Source organism: Topomyia yanbarensis, chromosome 1, assembly GCF_030247195.1.
Source record: "Topomyia yanbarensis strain Yona2022 chromosome 1, ASM3024719v1, whole genome shotgun sequence".
Taxonomy (NCBI): domain Eukaryota; kingdom Metazoa; phylum Arthropoda; class Insecta; order Diptera; family Culicidae; genus Topomyia; species Topomyia yanbarensis.
Genome location: NC_080670.1, coordinates 141331740 through 141344203, shown reverse-complemented (window position 1 = coordinate 141344203; position 12464 = coordinate 141331740). Strand labels below are relative to the sequence as shown.

General features: G+C 36.5%; 2 protein-coding genes across 2 annotated transcripts in view; one reads left to right on the top strand and one right to left on the bottom strand.

Moving 5' to 3' along the window:
* LOC131696298 (uncharacterized) overlaps positions 1–12464 on the bottom strand; it is a 357871-nt gene that overhangs the window by 278863 nt on the left and 66544 nt on the right. The window lies entirely within an intron of this gene.
* Positions 1–12464, top strand: part of LOC131696315 (cytochrome P450 4g15) — an 89089-nt gene that overhangs the window by 20204 nt on the left and 56421 nt on the right. Inside the window, exons 2-3 of the mRNA XM_058984865.1 lie at positions 8886–9083; positions 9498–9680. Coding sequence (XP_058840848.1) covers positions 8886–9083; positions 9498–9680 — 381 coding nt within the window. The remainder of the gene's footprint in view (positions 1–8885; positions 9084–9497; positions 9681–12464) is intronic.

Genomic DNA, 12464 nt, shown 5'->3' with positions numbered 1-12464 from the left:
TTCATAAAAGCGTAGCGCTCTAGGTACACAAATCTGTCGTGCCGGACTTGGGAAGCGCCATCTTCTGTGTGTAAATGCGTGATATTTTGACTAGGTTGTACATTAGTTAAATTTCTAATGCCATGATATCAAAAATCTTTGGGTTTATCTTTTGGAATCTATTAGAAGTATTTCGGGGCGATACGTGTAAAAAATTTGAAAATTTATCGTGAGATTGGACAACTTTTCGTTACATACCATTTTTGTAGAATTTGCGAAGTGCACCTCCATATCGAAAACAAAGACGTAGTCCTACGTCAAAATCGTGCATAATTAAACGAATTGTGTACAGGGTGTTCTTTGTTGATATTCTAACATTTCTTGATGAAATTGTATGAAACGTTTCTAATTTATGACAATAATACAATTCTTAGAATGGATAAACGACATGATATATCGGCATCCAAATATATAATAAAACTATTTGTTTTAACTAAAACTTTGTTGTTTTCTCTAAATCCAGGGAAAGGGACCTGAGGATCCCCCACCCCCCCGCGAATTTTTCGAGTTGTTGAGAAATTCCAAATTTGTTTTAATTTTAAATTTATTTCAAACTCAAAATCATTTTGAACCAACATTTTCACTAATTCCAATTATATCAGGCAATTACAGATTACGTATTGTACAATTAAAAATCGAAATACCCGACACCCTCCGCCCCACCCCCCGATTTTTTTTCTGGATGCGCCCCTGCTAGAGAGAAACGGTACACAGAGGAGTAAATACAACAAATTCTTGGCCAAATTTTAAAATATTTTATTTCGATGTTTAATTTGAACACCTAAAATACCATCCTGCATAATGGGACAAAATTAGGAGTATGCCGAAAATACAAAAGAATTTTTGCAAGGATGCAAAGTTGTGATAATTCAAGTGGTTTTTAATCGTTATTCATTATACATTCAGCAAAATAGCTTCCTACTGAGGATGGCTGTATTCAGTGGCGTAGCCAGAAATTTGGTTTAGAGGGAGGGGGTGGGTTGATGAAAATCGTAATTTTTTTGAAAATGCTAAAATTTAATGAGTTTGATAAACTATTGAAACTTCAGAAACATTAGTAGTCAAACGGATACCATTCCAGTCTACAAACAAGGAGAATCAATATGGAACAGTTTTAAAAACATTCTTAGATTATTTTCCTGTATATGTTAAAGAAGTCAATGTATGTGAACTTTAAAACTGGGATAAATGTTTGAAAACTTTTTCAACGATCGAGATCACATAGTTTTGAAGGTTTGACTTCGAAGAAGTCTAACATAAAACAGCGCATCATACGATATAAAAATTTCAGTGATTGTTTCTCCTAGAAGTAATTATGGAGAATTAACTCTTGAAAAATAATAGATTTGGTTCCTTCAGCAGTTGTTGATAATGTAATATTAACGTATCGATTTTAATACTAATAGTTCCGTTCTAAGTTTATAACTGATTCAATCTAGAATACCTTCCGTTTCGGATCCTTTCAATTTCATTGCTTTCGTTTCTCTTAGCATTAAATTTGCCAAAAATAGTCAACAAAATCGTTACAGTAGAACCTTACGGCAATTAAAACATAGTAACAATGTCATTTGAACAAATTCGTTGAAAATATGAAGGGTACATGAATAGAACATATCGAGATATAAAACAATATTTAGGAAATTTTTTTAAAGCCAATTTTCTTCAATATAACTTTTTTTTGTAAACTTATCAGATTTAGTCACAGTTACTCCTCTGTGCGGTGCAACAAATAAAGTTTCATTGTCTGGAATTCCGCCATACCCAACATTTCCAATACCCAATTAGTCCAGTTTTTTATTTGAAATTTAAATTACGTGCTATTGAACATAAAAACGAAACGTTAGATAAGTGCGAAAGACTATTCTAGAGCGAAAAAATGGCAAGGCTGTTGGAAAAAACGTAATTCCAGTCGAACTTTTAAGCCAGGAGTCGGGAGTGAACTTCTAAGTCGGGATGATTTGGGTGGAAGCCTTCGATTTATTACTCAAGCAAGTTCTCATGGGCTAAAACACCAGACAGCCCATTAAAAAAGCCCATACCCTAGCTCCGGATAGCTCGTAAAAATCACACCAAACTGAAACAAAATTAGATCCGCAAAGCAAATTTTCACAACCATAAACTTTATTGATTCAGCCTCGCCCTTCTTTCTCCGGTCCTCATTCTCTTCACCTTTCCTTCTTTTCTTTCTCTAGACTAACTAGTTTTACTCACATCTCTCTATTTGCTATCTCCTCTCTCGACGGTGACAATCCTCATCGGAGGTGACATACTTAAATCAACCTTAATTGAAATCTTGTCGAGCGGACGTGATCACCAAGCGGATGAGATGTTAGAGTGATGTTACCACTCTTTCGCTGTCAGTGCCTTCGATTTCACACGTTCTCTACAACTCCACCGCAGACCTTTCAGGTCCGAAACTCGAACTCCACTGAAGGTAACGATTACGAGGTACTTTTGTTCCCCACGGTGTTGTTGGTCTGCCCGACAGCCATGCTCCAGAAAAGAAACTCCGAAAGCTGATTTCGAGAAATAACGTCCGAAAAAGAAAGTTCTGAAAAAGAACCCTATCACCATTTCGTTAGCCCTTGCTCACGAAATGTTGTAATTTATCCTATTAAGGGTCTTTTTGTATGTTTCTCCAGCCGAAGTTCCCCGGCTTTTCGTAGTATACCGTTTTGGACTTGAGTATCCACCTGTCAGGTTGCAATTGTGGCCAATACGTAATTGTCATCACGGTTTACTTATCGAAATGACTTTCCTCAACAATTTTTCCGGTGCTGTGTCTTCGGAACAATGTTGCTGGTCCAGTCTTTCAGCAACACGCGACGTTTTATCAGCAACTAGAGCTGGAGATGCTTCGCTCGCTGTACGGCTTCTCTCGTGCCGAAACCGGCGTGCCCATTGTAGGCTATGTTCCATTGGCCAGCTCCGCGTGCGTTTTTTCTTGTGCACAGCCAATGATGCTACCAGCTTCTCTCGAGATTTACCTACTGCTTACAGAAGTACAAAACTGTGCGACTACAAGTTGTCCTAAGCCTTCTGTGTCGGATCTTTGAGCAAACTGTTGCTGCCGGTCATGCCAAGGTAGAGATGCAATTCCCCAACGTAGTTGCTCACTACTGATGATATGACATTCTACTTTTTTTGTTAGACCGAAAGCTGGGCTGACAGTTGCCGATATGCGATATCGAGTACAAAAGTGCTGCTAGATGTTCAATCGAAGGGTTTTCTTGGTGCTTACTCGCTAACCAGCTTTCTTGTGCTTGATACGGTATTGGTTTATTTTGCTCTATGGATTATACTGTGATACACTGAAGCAAAATTTAATGTTTGAACATGGCCGTCGATTTCGTGACAAATCCCACACACGCTGGCTATGCGTAATCGAGAAAGATGCTCGTGCACTTGGTCAAGATTCGGAGCGTCCGGATTGACGAATGACGATGTTAATGATGAAGCCAAAACGGTATACTATGTCTTTATGTTTGCACGGTATGCTCTACAGGTTAGGTGATAGCCATTTTTTTTGAATTTTTGGATAACTAAAATATAACAATCAAAATAATTTTCATCTTCACGAACCTAAAATATTTTCAAACTAACTACCATCGGGGGCAACATTACGCCAAAAATAAGTTTTTTACATTACACTAAATAACTACGATCACGCAACTTCAAATCTGAAACTGTTTGATGTTTTATATATGCCAGAAGTACCTCTAAAGACAGCGGAAAGAAATTTTGGAAAATCAAGGTTGAACTGAGAAAGGCAAAATCGTGTGATTTGTTTCTGAACCGTCACGTAGAAATCACAAATGCGCTTTTCGTAATATAGCCATGGATGAGATACAGCATTTTTCATTTCTTTATTTAAGCCCGCTGAATGCGTTAATTTAAAGGTGCCATGGGTCTTTCATATATTTCCAAACGTAAAAAATAAAAATAACACATGAATTAGTTAGACCCTGTTAGATCCCCTGCGCGCAACTTGCCATTTCAAGAGGTGCTCTTTTTTGCGGCAGGAAAATATTCTTTTTCTCGACCATTACTGCCTTGATACTTGCGATCAGATGTTCTTTCTAGCTTCAAGGCAATTAAGGGCGATTAAATTGCGCGTTCCCTGTGCGATTTGGAGGCGATTTAAGGGCGGGTATAGCAGCCAAAAAATGAGGGCGGCAAATCGCCCAAATGTTGCATTTGAAATAGCAATTTGCTGGCAAATTGAAGGGTGATTAGCACATCCGAGTTGGCAAAAAGCCCTCCGTTTGCTGGCTTGCCCTTTTTGACTGGGATTAGTTTGTCCTTGATATTCACAAAGAGTTCGCTGTTTGATGATACTCCCGCCTTCTGTTTTGCACTGCAGGGTGATGTAGGAGGCAATGGATTGGTATACATGCATGTATACCACAAAAACACAATTTGATATACCTGGAAAGTAGTTCCTCCACGTGTCCTCCGTAATGGATTTAGCTGCTCCGAAATACGACGTGAATCTTTTAATTGTTACTTGATTTAATTTAAGCGGTGTCAGATCATGTAATATGACGTCGATATTTCCATTATCGATATATGCTGGCATTTTAATTTTAGCATTACATTTAGTACTACATTCTCTCAAAATTGTTGGGAAGCTCGGCCAATTTTGTAAAGTGCTGATTTATTCCAAAAAGGCAATCGAATTGATATATGCAGAAAAACGTTTATGCGTATTAAGGAAATATTTCTTCTAATAACTGATTGCCTCACATTCCTACTTGAAATTATTTGCCAACGTCTATGATTTTTTTTTCAATACAGTCGTGATTCGCTGGTTGGATCACAGCCTCTGTCCAACTAACGAATTTGATTCGCTAGCTGGACCGACTGACAAATGTCAAAAACTCTCCAAAGAAGACGTTAGTAGTGTAAAATAGTAATTGTTAGATAGATTGTCAAAGTAAATTTGACATGAGATTTTGGCATTCAGATGCTTTTAGTTGGATAATGGTCCAACCAGCGGAGTTCCAACATAAAAAGCAGTCCTGTTAAAGAGTGTCCAACCAGAGAATCACGACTGGCTTGCAGGACCGAAGGAATTAAGTTTTATCTGTTCTATAAAATCACTCGCACACCTTTCTGAATTTTCTCCAATTATATCACAAAGATACTTTCTTGTAACTATGGCAACCGTTCCATCATATCCTGGAAAATATACAGTTTGATGAAAATTCCCTAATATTTGCAAAAGTGGTTTAAAATACGAAATCGGCAACATTCGGTATTTAATTCCACTATCATATTGTACGGTTCATTGCAAACGAGCCATTCTATCATTTTGATGCGACGAATTGAATTGGTGCATTTGATAATAAATTCTCAAAAACGTCGAAAAATATGTATTACCCAAGTTTAATGTGTGCCAATTATTTACTTTAACAGAATTTGTCAATAAAACTGACTGAAAACTGTTCTTCTAAAGTTTCAGGTTGTCGTATGTTTTATTTACAATAAGGTTTTTGCACAAAATTGTACCACCTTTTGTTAATGTGTCATTCATTCCGTAAGAAATACATTGCGACGAATCGTGCGTCGAATAGCGTTACGGATCTTACTGTCGCGCTTATAATAAAATCTCACATTGCGGGCGTATGAAAGGCGCATCAAATATAGCCGCAGTTGCTCCGCAAGCAGATTTCAGTGGAGCTTTATTTTTCTGCCAGCTGTGTGCTATTCGAAAGCTTCAAGGAAAAAGCTGCCTATAAATTTATATAGGCGGCTGTCACGCGCCTATCTCAATTGAGCTTTCATATAATCGCATATCGAGCGATTATTCTGCAAGGCACAATAACTACCACTAACAGTGTTAATGCTTGCTAGGACTTTGTTTAGAATATTTTGGATAAATACAATATTTAAAGCCAGTGATCTGTCAAACGATACGGAAACCATCACGCTACACAATAAAACAACACATAATCGTGGTATTATTATATGAAATTTGAATGAATTTACTAACAAAATACGTTAAAAAATGTCATTAACCTAGTACAGAAAAGATTCTCGTTGATGGTTTCGATAGGCTATAGGGTAACCAACCAATTTTGGACCCCTAGAGGAAGTGAAATTACGTGAACGTCAAAAAATATTTGCTTGCCTATGTTTTTTAATGCAATACATGCACGAGTCTGCTCCAAAATTACTGTTCTTGTAAGAAAACTGTCAATGGATGTTTTATACATTGACATAAACTCGAAAATGACATTTCTTCACAGCATGAATTTTTCGGACCCTTCCACACTAATTTGGACAGTGTTCCAAGCATATGTTGGACACACTGAATGTGACTGGATATATTTTGGAAACAGTGAAGTTTTTCTACTAAACTGATCAACTGACTCGTTCTCTTTGCAGTATATTTAATGCATGAAAGAAAATCATAAGCAAATCAGTGACTGCCAATCAAAAATGGTACATTAATCTTTATAAGGCTGACTGCATGAAGTATTTTTTTTAGTTCTATCATTTTGAGAAATAGAAAAACTTTCGGTACAATTAGGTTACTGCAGACTTGGCAAAGCAGCATTAAATGTTATGCAATAGAGTTAACAATAATATATTTCGTGTAACAATTCATCTGTAGCAGTATTAGGGAGTAACATCCTCAAGTCGATGATAAACCAAAGTTCGTCAGGAATCTTCTTGTACTAAATATTAATTTTTAATTATTTTGTTTACGAGGTGGTTTCTTGTTATTCTTTCTAATCTCAGCTTTTCTTTGTTTCTCTTCCTTTACTTTCCTTTTTTCTTCAGTTTTCGCCTTGTGGAATTCAAATGTTCGGCGCAATGTTAAAACAGCAGGACTACGTCGCTTGAATCGTGATGTTCCTGTTCGTGTGAGTGTTTCAGGCGATTCTAGGAATTCAGCAAGCACACTCTTATTATCATTATTTAGCTGTGATATGTCACTTAGATTTGTCAACATATAGCTCGTCGAATTCAACAAATTCGAACTACAAATGTTCTTCAACATGGATTTCAAAAGTCTCCTCTTTGGTCATATTATGGTTTTCAATGAAATGTTCCTCAATCGTTTGATTTTCGACATCCATTGGTTTGAACATTTTAAAAAAAATTGGCCAAAAAGAGCAGGCGACCTACCGTTACCAAATTTTTCACTTTTTGATTATTATAACTCGATAAACAAATAGCTGTCAAGAAAGAAAATCGAGGAGTGTCCAAAATAAGTTGATATCAATATTTTAAGACATATTGTGGACACCATTTATTTAAGATTTTTTAGATAAAATATTACGAAGAAACCTTTTCAAACACGTAACATGCATAATACCAAATCAGACAAACTAATTAAATCGATAAAAAAATATATATTATAATTGTACATTTAAATCCAATTTGAAAATGTATCATTTCCACCGGTTCCTCTTGGCTATCGTTGAAACATGAAACGTTTTCGGTGATATTTTTGAAAACTGTGGATTCTGTTTAATTTTAAACAATTAGAGATGAACTAATGATATTGAAACCTAATAGACAACCCAAGGAATGTAATTGCTGCATCAAACCAACAATTTGGCAGTGTAGGAGGCAAATACATTAACAGGGTCTAAAATATGTAGGGGTCCAAATTAGGGCTATCACTTTTTACTAATACTTCAGGACAACGAAGCTATAGCAAAGTTTCATTTTCGCCGTTCACTGAAACTATCCTTGGCAGCACTATTTCAGCAGAATCGAATCAGGTTAATTACCATAACTTCATAACTATTAGTGCTCAAATGAAAGACGTCCCAATTATCAGCCTTACTTACTTTTGTGAACAAATCTTGCATAAATCAAGTTATAGCTGATTAAGAACGTTATTATTTGGAGAAAAAAAACATGGGTATGAATAATAATTTAAACTAAATTATAAAAATAATTCAATTAAATTGTAGTAAAATATCAAATTATAGAACGTTTGGTCAATAATACACTCCAGTAAAACTTCAACGCAGATCATATGTGTCAAATTAACCCATATATGGGATAACTTGCAACAGGAATGTTTGTTGTCCATTATAAAAGTAGGAAATGATATTTTGATTTTATTAGTACCATTTAGTATCCTTCGTGGTCCCATTTGCGCTTGAGCTTGTTGAATATTATGCTAAAGTTTTAACATTTTAGTTGTACCGCTTTGAAGTTGAAAAATGTTGCAGTAACCCCGTTTGACGGTAGTCCAAAAACCTATTACCGTTTAACGACGCATTATGTTCAATTATTGGTAGTGTGGGACTATTAGTATGCAGGTCCGTGGACGTAACTACAAATTTCGGGGATGGACGTCGAATTTGGTTTGTTACCAGACCTAGACATTCGTCTATGTGATGCATATAACTCGTTTGTACCTAACGTGGATAGCTACAATAGATTTTTTGTTCGAGTAGAGCAGTATGTTTACATGTTTCGCTACTCAGATGATGGCGGACTTAATGGCAACTTACTTACTAGTAAATACGTAAGACAAAAAACGCTCACCCTAAACGGGAAGACATTATTTACTCCAGCGCTACTCAATCAGATGTAATAGGGGAAAGAAAAGTTGATTGACCTCTCACTCTCTTTCACGTTATTCCATATCTACCGCACATTCATTGATACACTCGTCGCACGTATCATTGCATCATAGCGAACGCGCTTTTCAGACAATTCTGTAGCCTCAATATTGAATCTGTCTTATGTTTGACCATATAAGCTAAAAAGACAATTGCCGGTTGTTGTCGTTGATAACCAACGCAGTGCTATACCGGGAACCTCTAATTTTTGAAAATAATATTCTAACCACGTGCCTCGTTTTCTTCCCATAGCTGTGTTTCGAACAATCATCGAAAAAGGCAAAGATTTTAATCAAGTAATCAAACTCTGGATTGGTCCAAAGTTAATCGTTTTCCTGGTGGATCCACGGGATGTAGAGCTTTTGCTCAGCAGTCATGTGTACATCGACAAATCGCCAGAATATCGCTTCTTCAAACCATGGCTCGGAAACGGATTACTGATCAGTACAGGTAAGTTCAGAACATATCCCAAAAGCATAAAAAATAACACGCCAGACAGTTTAGATTTTCAACGACTCCAAATACACGGACTAATTTACATACGCACACGAGTATCAAGTTGGTACCTCCATTGTTGATTTGTTAAACGATCCGTCGCTTCCTCGTGGTTTGCAGTATCTGATCTGCATTAATTCAGAATTAATTTTTGTCGTGCTTTCGTTATCACTTAATTTGCTAATTGACTTTGCATGCCCTTCTGACTTCCGGTTCGTATGACGCGCAGACTTCAACACTTTCTTCGAATAGATTTAGTTGCACTGAAACTGGCTAAATTTCGAAAGGGAAATGGAATCAGTACCTTAGAACTATTCTCATTTTAAGCGCAACATAACACTAACTTTGCATTTTTTTTCATCTACCTAGGGCACAAATGGCGCCAACATCGTAAACTGATTGCACCCACGTTTCATCTAAATGTGTTGAAAAGTTTCATCGATCTTTTCAACGAAAACTCTCGGTTGGTGGTGGATAAAATGCGTAAGGAAGCCGGCAAGACATTCGATTGCCACGATTATATGAGTGAATGTACAGTGGAAATACTGCTAGGTAAGTATCACTTCAAACCGTGATTTGCCATCTAGGTCAAACAGGTCCAATGACCCGTGCAAATACTGGTTACTAGGAAACGTAGCATTGACCAATCGTCAATGTGCTCACTTGGTCGCTAAGTAAGATATGTTAGTTATGGATTGGAATTAGCATTTAGTGAGTACGCACCATCGATATACTACTATGTATTTGTACCTGTAATTTATCAAAATCGTAGCTTCAAAATGTTGAAAAGTTTAAGAGCGCGCAACTCTGGTATATCATTAAATAGGAGGCTGATAATCACCGACAATTTTGATTGGTCCGTTGCTTCATCGGGTACACATTGTGCAAAAAAAGAATGAAGGTAAAAATTGCATAAGGAAAAACCTTTCACACACAACACCATGGGGTTAGATCAGCCGGCCGCACGTAAACCTGTCCTCAAGAGAGTTGATCATATGCCGGTGCAAAAAATGTAAACCAAACAACTTTTCAAATACTTCGCCAGCAGCTGATTGCAACAGAAAGTGAATGAGAGTCGGAAAACCAGTTCAGTCTGTTTTCGGAGTTGCAACTATTTTTGTACATCGTTCTTCTAAAACTTACAGAACGCTACCCGGTCAGTAAACCGTATCAAGACTGTACCAAACATGTTGTTCGTATTATATACACATAAAATATCACCATTTTACATATTGAATTATATCAATAATTCGGTATATTTGATCTGGGCGATTGAAATAACTGGTCTATATTGTTAAGCCGAATTTACACCTATCCGATCCGTTTCAGTGCCGGTTCAGTTCCGTGCACGGACGCCAAAATTCTTTCACACACTTCAAATGCAAGCATTCACACTTGTCCGGGACGGTGCCGTGCCGGACAAGTGTGAACGCTTGCATTTAATTTGTATGAAAGAATATTGGCGTCCGTGCACGGAACTGAACCGGCACTGAAACGCATCGGATAGGTGTAAATTCGGCTTTAATTTCGTAGTTACTTTGACATAAAACACATAGAATTCGACGTTACTCCTTCTTCTTCCGCTTTGACGAAGTTATAATTTTTTAGCGTTTCGTATAATATGTCGTTTTTGCTTGACCTCGAGTAGTATAATATCTAGAGCCAGCGGATGAACTACGGAAAACTGAATAAATACATTTTTCTCAACATTATACAGTCGTTATTCGTTGGTTGGGCAACAGTTTTTGTCCAAGTAACGAATTTGATTCGCTAGTTGGACCGACTGACAAATGTCAAAAAATCTCTAAAGAAAACGTTAGTAGTGTAAAAGATTGTTAGATAGATTGTCAAAGTAAATTTTACTATTTTTTTCTTGACGTTTATTTGTTAAGGCGTTAGCCATACGGGGCCGAATTCCAATTCAAAACACAATGAATAAATACATTAATGAATAAGTCTAAATAATAGGGTAAGGTGGGGCAAATCCGACCTAGTAAATGGTTTTGGCTGTAAAATGCTCATTTTACATCGGATCAAGTCGTGTTATGTACCAAATTAAAGGTTAGACTTCTGAATAATTTTCTATATGTAGCATTTTATTCGTGTCTTCGGAGATACAAGCGTTTTACGAAAAAGTTCATTTGTTCAGTTTCAGTTGCTGTTTTCAAAAATAGTGGGGTAAACCCGACCGCCTATGTTTTTGGTTGATTTAATACAGTTATTACCCAAATTTTATGGTTGTTCAATGATAAATCGATGAATGTTATGTTCTTCAATTGTAACATGAAGAAAATGGAATTCAATGTCGATCTTTGAATGTCAAAATCACCAGTAGTAGAAAGTCAAAATATTCCCATCTGCAGTGGAGCAATTGCTCGACGAATACTATAATCATCACGTTTTTGTGTTTTTCGTTTGGAATTATGAACCATTGTGCAAAAAAATAATAAATAATAATAACAAAAATATTTTTCAAATTGATAAATAAACATTTTCTTAGCAAAAAAAGCGGTCGGATTTACCCCATTATTGAGAGGTCGGATTTGCCCCACCGATTTCATTACGACGCGATTAAAAAAAATATGAAAAAAGTGGGACCAAATTCATCTATGCACTTTGCAGGACTTGAATCAAGGAATTTAAATCCACTTACATTTTTTATGCTATCACTTTAACAATTAGAAGTATCTTGAAGTCAATGATGCACAAAAATCAAATCAAAAGTTGAAAAAACACACTTGTTGTCGTTTGAGCATCTCAATGTAGACTAATAAAATGCTGTCATGCCACCATTATGATTATTTTCGATGCTCTGCACGAGAACATTGATATTAGTTCGCGTAGTGCGTCCGATTTTCGATAACAGATGGGGGTCGGGGTTACCCAATGGTCTGATTTGCCCCACCTTACCCTAACTTCTATAGTATTTCAAGATGCTATGATCAATCCAAGTGTAGGGTAACTTTTAATGATTAAATTTTACTATATTCTTTTTTGGCAAACTTTTGTATATGGCGCAGCGATGGATGTAATGTAGGTTTTACATAAATTTTGTGCTAGTCTAATTATCTGTTATATGTGGTGTCAGTCTCAGTTTTTTTAGTTTCTTTTTTTGAGTTCTTCGGCGCCTCTAGACACATTTGAACTCAGTAAGCCAGAAATTCCAAATCACAATTTCATGAGCGGTTTGTAAGATCATATTCCAACTTCTTGGTCCAATCTACATGAAGTATTTAGAACATGTTTAAGAATCTTCATAAACATGTCCTGAATCTCTTCTATTGCAGCATACATAATCTCTACAAAACGACTAGTGTGAAAAGAGTTATCCAGTGT